General features: G+C 34.3%; 1 protein-coding gene across 1 annotated transcript; it reads right to left on the bottom strand.

Annotated features, from left to right (window-relative positions):
* Positions 1 to 1,765: 1,765 nt before the first annotated feature.
* LOC130744360 (uncharacterized) lies at positions 1,766 to 3,727 on the bottom strand. Its single transcript, XM_057596553.1, has 5 exons — positions 3,624 to 3,727; positions 3,397 to 3,529; positions 2,774 to 3,315; positions 2,141 to 2,509; positions 1,766 to 2,057 (listed from the first exon to the last, which is right to left on the bottom strand). The coding sequence occupies exons 1-5, from the start codon at positions 3,725 to 3,727 to the stop codon at positions 1,766 to 1,768; spliced, it is 1,440 nt and encodes a 479-aa protein (XP_057452536.1).
* Positions 3,728 to 18,837: the final 15,110 nt, after the last annotated feature.

The following is an 18,837-nucleotide window of genomic DNA, read 5'->3' as shown; positions in this document are numbered from 1 at the left end:
TGGCAGTTGTATGGTAGGTCATGTTAAAATTTACTCAATTTGTGAATTATGTTTTTACAGCTAACATTCAATATATATTATTTAGGGAATTGTTATTCAGACCCCCCCACAGCTACTCAGACCCAATGGAAAATCGGAAATCCGAAAATGTCCCTTTCGAACGCACCTTGAACTTGCGTTGCGAGCGCACGTTTCAAGGTGCGATTAAGTAGTGCTAGAGTTGATGTCCCAGTGTCTGACTATACATAGGAAAGACACATATACGCACTTAGTTAACTGCGTTAGGCGTGCAATTACATAGTGCGTAATATGCGTCGCTCTTTGGAAAGGCGTTACCATCGCACACTGAAAGTGCGTTGGTCACGCAGTCTTAAAGGGCGAGATTATGCAGAAACTTGACAGAAACAAACAGAAACAGAAACTCCAACAGAAACAGGAACTTTACACCAACAGAAACAGAAACTTCAACAAAAACATAAATGTTACATTATAATCTACCATTGATACATTACAACTAATATGAAAATTTTCAAATGGACTACTACAACATCACGAAACTAATCTTCAGCGAGGTTTATGATTCCATTGATCTTATGTATGTCTACATTTGCCTTTTGATAGAGTTCGTTGAATAGGGCCATGCGATCTAGGTATGGTAGCTGCCAACCACGAGCTTCAACAGTACAATGATACATCCATTGTGGATTAACCGTTGGCAAAGGAAAGTCACTTGAAATAAGCGCCTACAAAATGATCAATTATATTGTTAAGCATCTCATAAAGTTCATGTAATGTAAGGTAAATTCATACTAAATGTAATATTGATCAGTACCTTCACCCAGTGGTTGTTGTTGACAAGGAGTAAACATATAATCTGGTGCTCTGACGGATGTAGCACTGGACCGGTGAGAGGGAAGTAGGTGGCGCCCCCTCAATTCGACAAGGTCACGAACACAATCTGGTACATCGTAGCAACAATGTGGCCCATATCCGGCACGCATAACTAGTTCTCCTCCGTTGCAAACTCATTTGGAGCAAGATGCAAGGCTTGTAATACTTTTTCGTAATGTATGTTGGTGCCATACATACCATGATAAACACTTTGCCGTAATCTAAGCTCCTTTATCATGTCTTGTCGAACTTGACGCCAATTTTGTTCTCCCTTACCCATCAAGGAAGCAATGCATCTATATCCACAATTCTCATCATCTTCAACATTCTGAATGTCAATGACATATTCACGGAGGAATTCGGGCACTTCATGGATGTAGTTGGTCGAGTAAACTTTGCCTTTCGGGTGCTGTGGCGGGAGTTTAGCTGAGTTGCTTGCAATCCTTTTTCTTCTCTTCTTAGGTGCAGATTGCTTCAAAGCAATGCTCTTCCGTTTTGCCGACCGGGTCTTACGCCTCTTGCCTTGTGGAGCTGATGAGTTGCTAGCTTGCTTTGACCCAGCTATTGCATTCTCCCAAGATGAAGGAATGCGTCTAGTAGAACCCTTAGGTTCATTGGGTCGACCCCTTGTAGGCAACTTGTTTGGAGGAGGACACATAGAAGTATGATCCGGGTATGCAATCTCCTGAAGCCTCTCTTTGATAGCTTGTCTTCTCGGAACATTAGCTTCTTCAAACATCTTTGCAGTGACCTCTAACTCTGTCGCAATGCTCAATCCCAAAACAGGTTGGGATTCATCAGGTGCAGATGTTGATGTAAGCCTCCTCCAATGTTGGTCCACTGCCGTCAATGGAATAGTGGCCATCCTACCAATCTAACATGAACAAGGCAGGTCGTGTGTCCTCCTCATAGTGCAGCTGCATTTTCCAACGCGCGCTTTCTCATTTGCGATCAACATGAGCGCATATCTTGAGACTACACCACGCAGGTTGTCGTACAACTTCTCCTTAAATGTGTGCTCTCTGATGAAGATACTTGCCTGAAAAGCAGCATTAATCCTTGTATGTTGGAGCAGTGTGCACCTATGTATAGCTGCCCAAGCCGCACACATGTCACTCTTGATATCTTTGATGCACGCTTTCAGTTTTGCGTGTGCACCTTCAACCCTGTGCAAAGGTATAACATTAACATTAATACATACTTAATGAATGTAGCATACTTAATGAAATGTCAGTGTCTAAGAATGTACCTGTTTGTAGTTGTGTTACCCATGTGCATATAACGGTCAATCGCATACTTCACAAACTTGTGCTTAAACGACAACCAAGTTTCCTTAATGTAATGCATGGGGTTAGAGTGCTCCCCAACAAGTGAACGTAAGAAGTCCATGCTCGCATTAAACTCCTCCGCTGACTCGGCATACATGACTCTATTCCATGCGTCCCCGACATCATCCCACATCTCCTTGTCTTCGATAGTGAGCTTGCACTTTGCCTTCACACACTTAGCAATATGGAATTGGCATAGCAATTGAGCTGATGTAGGGAATGTGGTTGTAACTGCGTTCATCAAAGCAGTGTCTTTGTCTGTAACCCTTACTTTAGGCATGTCCTCCTCCCTATAGAAAGTTTTTGAAGTGCCCATGTAACTTCAGGTTCACGCTCATTGCACATGTAGCCAAAACCGATGGTGTATGTGAATCCAACTGATGTCATACCAATCATCTCCAGCAATGGTATCCTATACTTGTTGGTCTTGTACGTGATATGAAGCAAGACAACAGTAGGAAATTGGTTGAACAGTTGGATGGAAACTGGATGTGCCCAGAATAAGGACCGGATCACCGTGTAACCCTCTTCAGTTCTGGACTACTAGCGTGTACTTGTCTTCCTCCAACAACCACATCAAGTGCTGCATCTCTGACAATTGTCCTCTCTTGGCCCTAATGTGTGTCATCCGCTCATTGTACACTTGCCTTATGGTAGTCAAATTCTGAGGGTTGACCTCCTTCAATGCCAGCAACATGTTACCTGACTTGACTTTATTGTCAACCATTTTACCCACCATATCCTTTTCTTGACTTGTAAGGCGACCGACATAGGCATGACCAACCAGAGTCTCGGCTGGCGCATGGTTGTGGTCTCCACGTACTACAGTCAACCTCCACAAACCATCTTCTGATGTGTATCTCGCCATGAGCCTGAACGGACAATCACATTTCTTGGTTCCTGTCCCCTTCCGCATCAACACATGCTTGTACGGTTTGTACTTGCCACTCATCTCGCACACCAAAATAGTCAATTGTTTGTCTTTACTCCTACGACCCTTGCTCCCATAATCAGACCTTCTAATAATGATCACAAAGCCTAGTTGCTTTCCTACATTCTTAGCCCAATCCAAAAGCTCATCCCGAGTAACAAAAACCTACAGAATATTAACACATATACGCATCACATATAAATTCAACTTATTTGACATAAACTCACTCATTGGTTATGAAAATACCCTGTCTGTGGTAAATTGTTCTGTGTAGTCCGCTGCAATTGGCACATCATGTCGATCTTCTACATTGGATAGTTGCCTTTCTTCCACCCTTTCTTGTGGCATGTCCACTTCATATGACTTAGGGAGACTCATTCTGAAATGCAAAACGAAAATTGCAAATTGTTTACTGTTTCTGTTACAGGCCATAACTGTATAAATCGCACTTATAAAGAGCGTCACAAACGCACTTTATAAGTGCGACAGAGACGCAGTTTAACATTGCGTCGGGATAATAATAACAGAAAAGCGCACTCTCAGTGTGCGTCTCTGTCACACTTTCAGAGTGCGACATTAACGCACACAAAGAGCACGGTGCTAACGCTTATTAAAAGTGCGATAAATCTAGATCAGGATCGGGATTAGTGCAGTACCTTCACAGACGACGACGGCAACGAGGGAGGAGAAGTCGGGTGAGGACGACGACGGCGGCGGCGGCGTTGGTGATGGTGTTGGGTGAGGACGACGACGGCAGTGGCGTGGGTGGTGGACGCGGTGGCCGGCAACAATGTGGGCGTGGAAGTTGAGAGTGAGTTTGCCAGTTGAAGAAGAAAGATAATGTGGTGAGAGAGAGGTGAGGGGGGAGGGGGGGCTTTGAACAAAGCATTAGGAAGAAGGTGAGGATGGAGGGAGGGGTATTTTTCAAATTTTCTCTTTTCATTAAGGGTATTTTTGACATTTCCCAGATTTTTGGGGGTCTGAATAGCTATGGGGTGGGGGTCTGAATAACAATTCCATATTATTTATAATATTTTCTTTATGTGCTAGAACAAATTTGTAAAAAAACTCTTTTAACTTGTGAATTATGTGTTTCTTTGTCCAACCAAGTCGGTTGTCGTAGTGGTTCAGCAATTCATCCTATAAGCAAGTGGTTTGTTCGATTCCCAACTCTTACGAATGGAAATAAAACATTAGTTAACTTCTTACTGTTTAGTGCGCTAATAGTAGAGCAAGTGGTTAGTCTCACAACTATCACCTTTGGAGATATATACCTTTGTTAACATTGAAAATGTATTTCTTATTCCACGCCACACAAAATTTATATTACTCTAGTTCTAGGTGAATCAAAAATATTTAAGATAAGTAGAATTTCTACTTTTTTTATCTTAAATATTATTAGCCCACCTAGGAGTAGAGTACTTTAACCCAAGTTTTTTAGTATTATTTAGACAACTATTTTTATAAAATTTATACAATTTAATCTAATTTTAATATTTAACAATTTGAAGTATATACTCATATATTACACTTAATCTTCTAAAATAATTATACGAAAAACTTACTATTTACTACTCACTCTTCCACAAAGATTGTTGTTTAAGGATGTGGTACAAAGAGTAAGATGACAATTATTGATAGTATAATGTTACTATAGTATTCTTACTTAATTTTACTAATACCATGTGCAACTATTAAATTCTGATTGGATAGAGAAAAATGTAGTTAATACTCCCTCTGTTCGTTATTATAAGTCACTTTTTGTGAAAAATTGTTCCTAAATATAAGTCATTTTTAAATATTTAGGTAGCTTTAAATAAAATTTTCCAAAAATCTAAGAAAGTTAAAAGAACAATCTTTCTAGAACAAAATGTACTAGTAAGTATCCCGTGCATTATTTATATTTTTGTTATGTTTACACTATGAAAATTTATTTGTAAATTATATCATCCATTTCAAAATAGTTGTTGTTTAAGGTAATGCTTAGGGATGGCAATTTTCACCTGAAGATGGGGATCCTTGTGGGGACCGCCCCGTTTGGGGCCCCGAAACAGGGGAATTTTCCCCCATAGGGACAGGGATAAGGACGAAAATCACCATGTTAAGAATTTGGGGACGGGGATGGAGATCACTCTCCCTGCCCTGCGGAGTCTCTGCCCCGTATATATAAGTTAAAATACAATTACACTTACAAATATTCAATTACTTACGTTATATACTTCACTTTTTGGATGAGTTAAATGCTCGAGATAATATTTTAGGTGTTGGAGTTCATATATTTTTATGAGTTGAATGTTATATTTTACGTTTCAAATTGTTTATTTTGTAGACTCCACACATTGTGTGATGAATTTTATTTAAATTTTATCATATATTTATATTGAATTTAACGTAGTTGCATTGTCACTTGTGACATTTAAATTTATTGCATGCACAAACTTGTGTATTTTATATACTTTATTTAAATTTTTAATGACATGTTAGGGATCCCCGTGGGGACGCGTAGGGACCCGTAGGGAGATGAGGAACGAGGATGGGGTGAAAATGTCCCCCACTGCGGGGAATGATGATGGGGGTGGGGACAAAAAGGAGATGTGGGGACGGGGAGCGGAAAGACACTCCCCACCCTCGCCCCGCGCAGATGTCATCCCTAGTAATGCTCACTGTTCAAGAACTCATTAATTGATATAAAAATTGACTAAAACACCCTTATTTAAAGTTGAGTTTTAAGAGAGAAAATTATAGTTATAGGTTAAGTGATAGATGAGAATTGTGATCGGTAAGAATTAGATGTGGTATGTGCGAGATATAATATTAAATGCTTGAGAGTATATATGTGAAAAAATATGTGATAAGTAGTTTTAAATTCCTAATACAACAACTATTTTGAAAAATTTGTGAAAATGTAAAACAACAATCGTCTGAAATGGAGAGAGTAGTTTTTACTCCCTCCGTTCCAAAACTATTGTAATTTTAGTTTTTTTCTTTTTGTTTCAAAATCGTTGTTGTTTTACATATCTAAAGCATTATATCTCATTTTCTTCCATTCATGCCCTCATTTAATATTATATCTCCCAAGTACCACATCTTACTTTCATCAATCACAATTCTGACAAATTAGTTGACCAATGATTTTTATTCTCTCTCTTCCATATAACTCATATTAAATAAGAGTGTTTCAGTCAAATTATAACATCAATTAATGAATTCTTAAACTTTGTGCATAACCTTAAACTACTACAATAATTTTGGAACGAAATGAGTACTTTTTAGTGAGGGTTACAATCAGGTTTCACCTAGCTTCCGTGTGACAGACAAGTATTTAATTATGTATCGTTGTAGATATTCAGTCCCTGTCTCTCTCCCTATCAGATATTAATTACACCTAGGCTTTGTTTGGTTGGGTGGAAAGAAAATGGAAGGAAGGAAAACACGGAAATCAATGAATGAATTTGGACTAGGAGCCAAACAAAGCACTAGACACGCTAAACCATGTCATTCATTAATTTAATTAATTGCAAAAGTCCATGCATATACAGATATACTATACATACATTACATATCGTGTATCATTGAGAAATATTTTTTATTCACGAGCAATCATATAATAAAAAAGATCAAAATGCGTTAATTAAAAACTCGGATTTCAAATTTGACGGTACTGATTTGGTCTTGTTACTTTGTTTGCTGTCGTACGTAAAAGAAATCTCAGAGAGGAGCCATAATGTATTATAGTCAACAACACCTAACTTTCTTGTAACAAAACTTAATTTGAAAATTAAAAAAAAAACGAATTCTCATGGATTATCGAAAATGGATGATGATGATGATTGATGAGCTGGCTTCCGTAACACACCATCAACTTTCAATTTTCTTACTCTTTTCAATAAATAAATTGAAGCATGAAGATATTTTGTTTGAATTTTTTCTCCTTAATTAAGAATTTCAAAAGTCTTCTCTGATGTCATCAAGCATGTATTAATGTATATCTATTTTCGGTCTTATTTATAAGAACTAAAGGTAAGAAAATCTTTATTTTTTTATAATAACCAAATGAAAATTTGTGCTGTATTAATTTTTTTTCCAATAATACCCATATTAATTTTAACTAGTAAAATATGTCTTATTAATTATTCTTTCTCATTCTCACTCTCAAACACTAATATTACCTCCGTTCCTATTTATCTGTCTAGGAAGAGAATGTTCTCACAAATTAAGAAAATCGATTAATTGGGTTGATTTTCATAAAAGTATTATTTGTTTTCCTAAATCACCATTTATAATGTATTTTATCTTTCTTCATTTATTGTTTCTGTAAGAACATTTCTTAGAAAAACATCAATTAATGTTATCTTGAAACTCTAAGTGGACTATGAACAAAAATTTTCTTCAAAGTTGACAGTTAATAAGGAACGGAGGTAGTAACTACTTCATCCGTTCCTATTTAACTATTCACTTTGAGTGGAGGCACACATATTAAGAGTGTGATTAATTTTGTTGATTTTTAGAAAAAGTGAAGATTATTTTTCTATTTTACCCTTTAAAGTATGTGTTATCTCTCCTCATTTATTGTACTGACAAGAGTATTTGTTGTAAAAACATCATTTAATGCTCTCTTGAAATGCTAAGTGAACAGTTAAATAGGAACAAAAAAATTTCTTCAAAGTAGACAATTAAATAGAAACGGAGAGAGTACATTAGAACAAAGGTAATTTTGGAAGTTCATTTTAATTTAGGACAAATTAATGCATTTTATCTAATTTAACTATATTTCTTAAAGTATGTGATTTTTTTTTACTTTTTGTAAATAGGACCGAAAGAAAGTAGTATGTATTTATTGGTACGAAGTTAAAAAAATCCATACTTGCACGCAGCGCGCTTACCTTTACCTCCTAATCACATAGCGCACTATATGAGGCAATCAAGGCAGCGAAACGAGCTAAGAAGCCGACCATTTGCTTCAAAGTTGATTACGAGAAGGCGTATGACTCCGTCAGATGGGATTTTCTGTTATATATGATGGGTCGCATGAATTTCTGCAGGAAGTGGATTAATTGGATCAAAAGTTGTCTATGTTCAGCTACTGTATCTGTTTTGGTGAACGGAAGCCCAGGAGAGGAATTTAATATGGAGAAAGGGTTGCGTCAAGGGGATCCGTTAGCTCCTTTTCTTTTCCTGATTGTAGCTGAAGGGCTTAACAGATTATTTTTCCAAGCAGTCAGTAATGGGAGCTATGCAGGTTTTAAGTTTGGAAAGTCTAATGCGTTGGAAGTTTCAATGCTGCAGTTTGCTGACGACACTGTGTTCTTGGGTGAAGCATCCATGAGGAATATTGCTACAGTAAAATGTGTGCTGAGGTGCTTCGAATTGGCATCAGGCCTGAAAGTAAATTTCCACAAAAGCAGATTAGCAGGGATAGCTGTAGATGGAAATAATTTAGCCCGGTTTGCTGCAGTGCTAAACTGTAAACTGATGACAATTCCTTTTGTTTACTTGGGTATCCCAGTTGGGGGGAAAACAAGAGGAGCACAGCTGTGGGAACCAGTAATTGCTAAAATCAGGAAAAAGTTGTCTAAATGGAAGCAAAGAACAGTGTCTTTTGGGGGAAGGATTTGCCTGATTCAGAGTGTGTTATCTGCCTTACCTCTGTTTTTCCTTTCGTTTTTCAAACTGCCGATAGGGGTTGGCAAAAACTGTGTGCGTCTAATGCGCAATTTCTTATGGGGAGGCTCTGAGAATGACAATAAAATTGCTTGGGTGAAATGGGCGGACGTATGTAAGCCCAAAGAGCTTGGGGGTTTAGGGATCAAGGATCTTTTTGCATTTAACAAAGCCTTGCTTGGGAAATGGAGATTGCGGTATTTGACAGAACCTGATAGCCTTTGGAGGAGGGTAATTGAGGCACAATCTGATCACTATTCATGTGCTTCATCTTGGTGGAATGACATTATGTCCTTATGTCCGGAAGATGTTGATGGTTGGTTCTCTGCGGGTCTGAAAAAGCAGGTTGGGGAAGGGGATCAGACAAAGTTCTGGTCTGAGGATTGGCTTGGCTCAGGTATATTATCAGCAAGGTTTCGTCGACTGTATATTTTGTCAAAAAATAAATACAGCAGCATAAAGGAGCTTGGGTTTTGGGAGAGTGGTGTTTGGAAGTGGAGGTTTGAGTGGCGTCGATGCTTGAGAGGACGAGAATTATCTTGGTTGCAGGATCTGGAGGTAGCCATAAATTGCGGGAGGGTGATAGAAGGGAGGGGTGACAAGTGGGTGTGGGAGCCGGGAGATGGTGGGACTTATTCTGTTAACACAGCTTACACTTTTTTGCAGGTACATCTTTGGCCGGATCTGGCGTGTGACTTTACAACACTCTGGTCAGCTCCTACTCCTTCTAACGTGAGGGCCTTCGTGTGGCGGTTGGTGCTGGACCGGATTCAAACACGGGACAATCTAAGACGACGGCGGGTGCTCTTCAATCCGGAGGATCTGAGTTGTCCATTCTGTAATACGGTGGAGGAATGTAGCGCTCATTTATTCTTCACTTGCACCTTCTCCACGGGCGTATGGCAATCACTACATCACTGGTTGGGGATCTCTGTGGCCTTACCGGCTTCATCTGTGGCCAATTTTGCACAGTTCTCAAATATAGCAAGGAATAAAAATCAGCGTCTCGGGGAATTAGCTATCTGGATGGCTACTGTTTGGTCGCTTTGGCTTCAGCGGAATTCTATTATTTTCAGGAACAGTGAATTGGATCATAGCTATCTCCTTGATCTGATCCAATCTCGTTCTTGGCACTGGCTTAAAGCGAAGTTTTGCAACTTTACATACTCTCTTTTTGAGTGGAAATCTTGTCCTTTGGAGTGCATTTTTTCTCTGTAGGTTCGCTTCCATTTCAACTCCATTCCAACGTGATGATACTGCAAGGGGTTCTTATTGCTGGTGTGGTACATATCTGCTAGTTGATTGGAAGGAAAGGTTTAGGATTTTTGCTGCTATATTGGCCTACTGTGCATATGAGGAGCTATGGCATGTGGATTATTGTCGAGTTTGCTGGCCATTATTGGTATTGTTTTGGTACTGTGTGGGTCTAATGGCTTTAGTAGCATTTACCAGGGAGGGATATAGCTTTGTTTAGTTTGTTGGGGGGTTTTGCTGGTTTCAAATTTTACCAGTTTGTCTCTTAACCTTTTTCTCTTCTTGTATCTTTTTGTGTTCGGGTTTAGCACCCCTTGTGCTAGTTCAATACAATTCTTTGGCTTACCTAAAAAAAAACATAGCGCACTATATGTCATGTTCCATGCGCATTGCACTGTTTTTCACTTTTATTTCGAAGCATAAAGTTAAAATGAAAGCCATTTAAAAGATGAAACAATTCGTGATATAGCACTAGCAAATATACTTGAATAAATGCATACTATATGCTTTCAACCACCACTTTGATTATGTACCAAAAACAAACCACCACTTTGTCTTTAACTTTTTTTTATAATTTTCAATTTGACATAATATGAATGGTAAAACGATTTTTTATCACATGTTAATTTGTCCAAATAGGATAAAAAACAAACTAGCAGCATTTCAATATTTGACATAACTAGAAACCTATAGCTCGAACTAAAAATCTGCAATTAATTAAAATTAGTAACTCACATCACACGTGACACCTAAGCTGGGTGGCAAGATTTGCTTATTTTGTTTAACACTAGACTTAACCTAGTCATTGAAATTTATATTCTTTTATTCCTTTTCTCCTATTACAAGGAAATTCATTCCTTGAAGAAATTAAACAACCCCATTGAAAACACATCCTAAGGAAGGAAACTTTGACATGTTATCTATACTCATGGGCCATGGCCTTATCACGAATACAGGTCCTCTTTTCTATACGTTGATCAATTGTTGAGTTGATGAAATGAAAGTAGAAGTGAATTTGTTTTTATTAATTTATAGTGAAAAACAATGTATTCAGCATTTTATCTTTTCTCTGATTTAATCCATAAATTAAAGTTTAATTTTTTTTCTTTCTAAATTCTTACTAATTGCTACATGAACTATGTGTCATGCAAACTTCGCTACAAAATGTCTAAATGGCTTTTACATAAACTATGTGTCATGCAAACTTTGATGTCATAACATGCATGAATCAATTATCTTAAGGTTATTTTTATATAAATAATTTTATATTGTACTTTTAACAAAAAAATAAACCATAAATTAAGATCATCTTCCAAAAGAGAAAAAGAATGTGCAATCGTTTTTTTAAGTTTAGAATATTATATAAATACTTTTACACGTATAAAGTGACCATACTTTTAAGTTGTTATTCACCAATGAATATATACAATATAACACATGAAAATATTTAATTTATGATTCCTACAATATATTTTTTCAGTTTAGTTTGATCTCATTCAAATAGTAATTTGATATTGTCCTTGATTTTATAATTTTTATTATTTGAGAGTTTTTCTTTGTAGAAAAAAACTTAAATTGTCAACCTGCACATTGTCTTTTTAACACTAATCTTCATATAGTTAATAATAATTACAAACGTAAATATCTATATATAAAATTATAAATACATGTATAATAAATCATAAAATTATTTAATTTTTTTTGTCCTTACTAGGATTAATCTGATCGGATACGGTGACAGTCCCTTCTAATAAATGATTTTTTCGGGATTTGATTTTGTGATCTCATTCTAATAGGGATAAAACTTGTCTACTACAACTTATAACACCTTGGTAAGATATATTTAAATTTAAGTAAATAATTTGTAAATATTACTTTTATTTTTCTTTTAATGTGAGAAAATGTTTCCCACATACTAAGCAAAACTAATATTAATAATTTTTTTTACAGAAAGTGAATCTTATATTAAAAAGTTATTGGTAAAATGTCTGATGAAGAAACAACAAGAATATTTTTTTTGAACAACAAGAATATACAAAGAAAAATTGAATAGTGGGACTTATTAACCATTTAGTTTAGAGTTCAATTTTTAAGCGGTGCGTACGTATGGAGAGACATTTGCTAGAAAAAACTACTTACTTAATGTAATGTCAGGTCCTCATAGAATTAGTATCATAACATCTAGTTCTAAGGATAGATAATGAAGGAAAAAAAAAAGAAAAAAGAAAATCAGTGTCCACATGTATACTTCATACTTCATCGTCATGAAACAAAATAGGGTACCCAACAAGATATATTATAATCTCTTTTTTTAATTCGGAGAACTTTTTGATCTCTTGATATATCGGACGTGCATGTGTCGTTTTCATTGGAATCAACACTACTGGTAAATTCGTTATTATTAGAAATTTAATTATTCTCATTATTGCATTATTATTAATACTTTTTGTGCTTGTCGACATAATTCTAATTATTACCTAGTGGCGGGTATCCAAAAGAGGATGCCTACATCATCTCTAGATACTTAGACGCAAACTAAATAATTAAAAATTCTTTCTAATGGCTCTATTCTTCCCAATCTACAACCATATTCTTTTTTTTTTTTGAAAGTAACCATATTCGTCACCCTATCTATCTGATATATATATATATATATATATATATATATATATATATATATATATATATATCACCCTCACTAATTAGAGTAAAGTAGGGGTAATAACTTTATTCTGTTAGAATTTTCTGCAGTGCTTGGTTCTTCTTGTATTATTATTTATTATTGTTAATAATAATGATTAATTAACATTTATTTTTGTACATATTTATCTTTATTTCATATTATATCACATTTTTTTATTTTATCTTTTTTTCACTCTTCTCGTGAGCGGAATTGTAGTGTGTGAGTGGAGTATTATTCCATTGTTAATGCCTTTGTTGTTTATCTTTTTTTTTTTTGAACAGACCTTTGTTGTTTATCTAACTCCACTGCCTTATTTGAATTTACTCAATTTAGCAATCCTCTTTTTGGATTTGGATGAAAATCCCTTCAAATTTCTCTTACAGGATTCGAACCCTGGACCTTCCCCTCCCCAACCCTTATATCATCTAGCTCTTACCACTTGAGCTAACCCTCGGGGACATGACCATGTCATGTGAGATTTACACATGAGTGGATCCAAATCCTTTTAGTATCAAAATCTTATTATTTATTTTTTGTAGTAGAGTTTTCTTCAACCCGATAATATAATCATTTTTTCAGTTCAACAAACTTTATAAAGTAATTTGGTAATTAAATAGAATTGATGAGTTTCATATTTCTAGTGATCCCACTTAACTTTTAACTAATTTATTAGTGTTGGAAAGAAAATAATAATATTACTCTCATTTCTCAATAGAGTTTGACATGACTTGGGCCTTTTTTATTTTTGGATGAAGACATGGGGTAAAGTCGCATATTGAGGATCCTTTACTAACAAGCCGAATCACCCAGCTATGTTCAAAGCATTAACTAGCTTCAACACGCTTCTTATTCCCTTTTCCTCACCTGGGCCCAAGAGGCCTACAATGATAAAGGTTTAAATAGAAAAATTAGCCCCAGTTGAGTATTAATCGAAGCCCTTTCTATATTATTGTGCTGGTCAGACAAAAGAGCTAAATTAAAAAAAATCTAATGTCAACATATGTGTTATAGTTAGAACGAGTTTCGAGTAATGATATGTACACACCTCATTTTTTAAACACTTCATTTCCACCTATTTTTATTTCTATCTCTCTCCTCTTATCATCTATCACATCTCATACTTTCTCTCTCTTACTTTTTCTTTTCTTCTTATCTCTCTCCTCATTCCACCTCTTTCCACCTCTCTTAGAGGTGTGAAAGAATCATTATTGAGTTAGAACTCATGCCTTTTCTCCTTCACTCCTTGACTACTTTCTTTATTTTTGTTGTAATCCTTGGCAGTTGGCAGCCATAAAGTAAAAGGCTAAACCAGGTGCAGCCCATCTAGTACATTTTTATATCCTACATTTCTTCAACCAATAGTGTCCACGGGCTGATCTTTACCTATCGGATCACATCTTATATCAGAGAAAATAATAAACCAATGTTAACAAACAAAACTGGAAATTTAAATGGAAACAAAAAAATATACATGGTATTAGATATGAGATTAATTTCTATACACTGACAATCATTCAATTATATCATTTCATTTACTATTTTAAATGTTATTAAATTCAAAATTAACTATGAGCTAGCAATATGAAGAGATGTGATTGCATGATTGTATAAACTTATTTACACTGTTAATGCATAGAAATTAATCTCATTAGATAATAACTTATAGTACATTGCAAAACATATAGTCACTACTTTACTAATTACTAGGTATTATACCCGTGCGTTGCACGGGTTTATTACAACATTTTTTAACATTATATAATAATAATTATAATTTAAATTATACATAAATATTAGAATAGTTTTTTTTAATAAAAAATAATAATTGTGTTCAACATTTCAATAATTTTGAAAAAAAACTTTTCAATAAATAGTATTGGATTTCTCTTATAAATAATTAATATTGCTTGAATTTAATAATTAATATTTAATAATCAGCATTAGATCATTTTATAAATTTATTTATTTAATAATGTGAAAAATAATACAGTCAATTATTTTACCCTTTTTTTGTACATTTTACAGAGAAAGTCATTTTTTGAAAAGGGCAATGACAACTTTTCAAACAGGTTTAGACATGTTAAAATGGAGAAAAATAAAGTAATGTCATCTTTGTCAACTATAATAAGATATAAATTAAATAGATTAAGTATTATGTAATAAATTTATATTTATTCAACTTTGGTCATAGCTTATTTTCTCTATTAAGTTTGCTCAAAATTGTTTTTACAAATATATAATAAGATCATAAAATTATATTGAGATTGTTTCTTCAAATAAAACACATACATTATAGTTTTTTTTAACGTTACGTTATAGTTAATTGTAAATAACTTATAGCGTAATTTTAAAACTTAAACTATTTTATCTAAATTATTTATTGATAACATTATTTTGTCATTAATCAAGTTTAATTTTATTATTTTTCCCTAAAGCAAATTTCAAGTCAATTTTTAAGTTTATGAATATTATTATTCAATTTAGGTAGTTGAATAACTTTTGACAATACAATTTTTTTCATTTTTTAATTTTATTATTTAATATATTAATTACAAAGAAATTTGCTATTGTTTCCTTTATTTTAATACAAAGGTAGGAAGATTTTACTGCTTAATGTGTTTAATAAATTTTTTATGATAACTAAATTAAAAAATAAATGACTATGACTAATATATATTTTTTGAAATATTTTTGTATCTAATTAAATATTTTTTTAAATCATTACACTAACTCGTATTAACCTCCCTACCTGAAATAAAAGTGTAGCTTTTGTTTATTAGAGTGTCTTGTTTCGTTTTTTTTTTTCCATACGTTTTTAGAGAACTAAAGAGTTATGTTTCAGGAGTCTTTTGTCATGTTTTATTCTACCTTATACAAAAAACATAAAAATTAGTTAGTAGTCGAATAACTAATTGATTTGAAAATTTTATTGATAGCTTTTGTTTAGTTTAATGTATATAATACAATTGAATTATACATTTTTGTAGGTGTTTGAATAGCTAATAACTTAGACAATTTTATTCATTTTTAATATTTTAATTTAATTTATTTAATACAAAGGAAAATGTTAGTACAAAAGGTTCAAAGTAACTTTTACATTTTATTAGGTGGTGTGAAAAATAATAATAAGTTTTATTTTTTATTTTTTTTAAATTCCTCAACTTATGATGAATAATTATTATTAAATTAATTTTAATTTTAATATATAACAAATTAGAAAGTTTTACAATTAGAAAGAAGTATAAAAAATTACTATTAACTACGTAATATTGTTATTAATGTAAATTTAGTTGATTTCAATTATTATTATTACTTAAAAATTCCCCTCATGTTGGAATTAATAATTAAAATTTAAATAATATCAATATTTAATTTAAAATATGAGAAATTGAAAAGTTTAACAACTACTAATTAATAATTAATAATAAGTGGATGTATATTAAAACTTGAATAAAAACTTGTTTAACTTCATTATTTAATGCATTTAATACATATAGCTCAAGTGAGCTTTACATATATATATATATAGATTAAATGTTGGAAATGATTACAAAATTAAGTCATTAATATTATCAAGTAGGGCGTCAGTCAGGAGAACAAATGCAGGAGTTCCATACTTCTAACTTTTTAACTTAACAAAAATTAAGTTGTTAGATTATGGTGATGTTCATAGGAGCAAAGGTTAAGCACTTCAATGCCATAAAGCACAAACAATAATACACGTCAACCATTGAGAACTCAATTCACTATAAATATAGGTTTAATCACATTGTTGGTTGAGTGCTTTATTTAAATCGTACCTTCAAAGCTAAGACTTAGTAGGCCTCTCTCTCGCTATTTGGATACCTTTTGTCCTCGTCAGTTCTCTTATTTTCTCTCCCTTGTAATTAGGTTGGGGCACTCCTTGTGCTCCTATTTAATTTTTTTTGCTTATAAAAAAAATTGTAAGTAGGGTATTATTCATATTGCTCTCTTATTGCTCTTCTTTACTTGGAGTTTCTTTCTTTATGGCATTGAGTTGATTAGAGCGTTAGAGTGTCTTCTTCTAGATACCTCCCCCATTTTGGATTCTCACTAATCCGTTGTGCGTAGGCCACATTCACCGTAAGACCCTACATTTATTAAATAATTATATTATAATCATAATAATAATAATAATAATAATATGTGGCTTGTTCACTTTGACTGTTCAGAAAACTCAGAGAAAAAGAGATGAACTGAATAGAAAAATCTATTGAATGAATAAAAGGTGCATACAAAATAGCTTCAGAGTCTATTTATACTATCAACAAGAAGGTGTATCATAACTATGCTATGACCTTGCTACACAGTATACTAATCCCTAGTTTGTTAGTCATAGCTGCCTCCATAACTGTTTTCTGCTGAGTTGCCACTGCTGAGCTGTCCAGTAGCTGTAATTGCATTGCTAGTAGATGCTTCTGATTGTTTATTCAATAGCCTCCCACAAGCTGGAGCATGATAGATGTCTAGCATGCCAAGCTTGCCCAATAAGAAATTAAAAGGATCTGCTACTTGAAATTTAGAAGGCACAGGTAATAATCTCATCAACCCAGCTTCAGATTTCTCTCTAACAATATGACAATCAATTTCTAAGTATTTGGTTCTTTCATGAAAAACTGGATTAGCTGCAATGTTAAGAGCACTTTGATTATCACAATATATGACTAAAGGCTTCACTGGTTCAGTCTGTAAATCCTTGAGAAGATAAGTAAGCCATTGCAATTCACAGGTAGCTGAAGCTAGAGCCCTGTATTCTGCTTCTGAAGATGACTTTGACACTGTTTGTTGCTTCTTTGATCTCCAACAAATAAGTGACTCACCAACAAAAAAACAATATCCAGTCACTGATCTCCTTGTATCTACACAACCTCCCCAATCTGCATCACTAAAACCAAGTAATTGTACTGCTGAGTTTCTTGGAAAGAACAACCCTCCGCCTGGACTCCCTTTAGGTATTTCAAAACTCTGTCAGATGCATTGTAATGTGCTAAGGTTGGTTTTGAAAGAAACTGACTCAGCTGTTGGACTGCATAGGTAATATCTGGTCTGGTTGTGGTGAGATAAAGCAACCTCCCAATAAGCCTTCTATATGAGGAAACATCCTCATAGGATTGCCCCCCATCTTGAGACAACCTGAGGGATAGATCAAGAGGTGTATTGACTGGTTTGCTGCCCAGAACTCCTGAATCTTGTAACAAGTCTAAGCAATACTTTCTCTGACTTAAGGAGATTCCCTTAGCAGAATGAGCTACTTCTAAGCCAAGAAAATATTTCAAGATGCCTAAATCTTTGATCTTGAAGGCAGTATCAAGTGCTGTTTTGATTTCTACAAATTCTTCCAAGGAATTCCCAGCCAAAATGATATCATCCACATATATGAGTAAGACAGTGAAGCACTCACCCTTATTTTTGGTGAACAAAGAGTGAACAGAATGAGCTTGTGTATAGCCACAAGCAACTAATAAGCTAGTCAACTTAGCATACCACTGCCTACTAGCCTGTTTAAGCCCATATAAAGATTTATGAAGCTTGCAAACGTGTCTAGAATCAGTACAAGATACTCCCTCTGGTTCCATCATGTACACATCCTCATATAAATCCCCACGAAGAAAAGCATTGTTTACATCTAATTGATGCAAATGCCAATTGTATACAGATGCAAGGGCTAAAACCATTCTTACTGTGGTGAGCTTAGCAACTGGTGAAAATGTATCAAAATAATCTAACCCTTCAATCTGATTATAACCTTTAGCTACTAAACGAGCTTTATACCTCTCTACTGTGCCATCTGCTTTCCTTTTGATCTTGTAAACCCATTTATTGCCTATAGGAACTACATGAGGTGGTAAAGGTACTAAGCTCCATGTGCCATTAGCCTCTAATGCAGAAATTTCTAAATTCATGGCATCTACCCAGCATTTATGTTTGGATGCTTCAGCATAAGTGTGTGGTTCAGGTTCAAGAGACATGACCATAACATATTTATGATGAGGAATAGACAAATTGGAAAAAGACATATAGGTAGAGATAGGATATTTACTACATGAAGATGTTGGCCCAGCTTCACA

The sequence above is a fragment of the Lotus japonicus genome, chromosome 3 (genome assembly GCF_012489685.1).
Source record: "Lotus japonicus ecotype B-129 chromosome 3, LjGifu_v1.2".
NCBI classification, from domain to species: domain Eukaryota; kingdom Viridiplantae; phylum Streptophyta; class Magnoliopsida; order Fabales; family Fabaceae; genus Lotus; species Lotus japonicus.
Note: the sequence above shows the minus strand (reverse complement) of the source record. Positions and strands in the feature narration are given on the sequence as shown.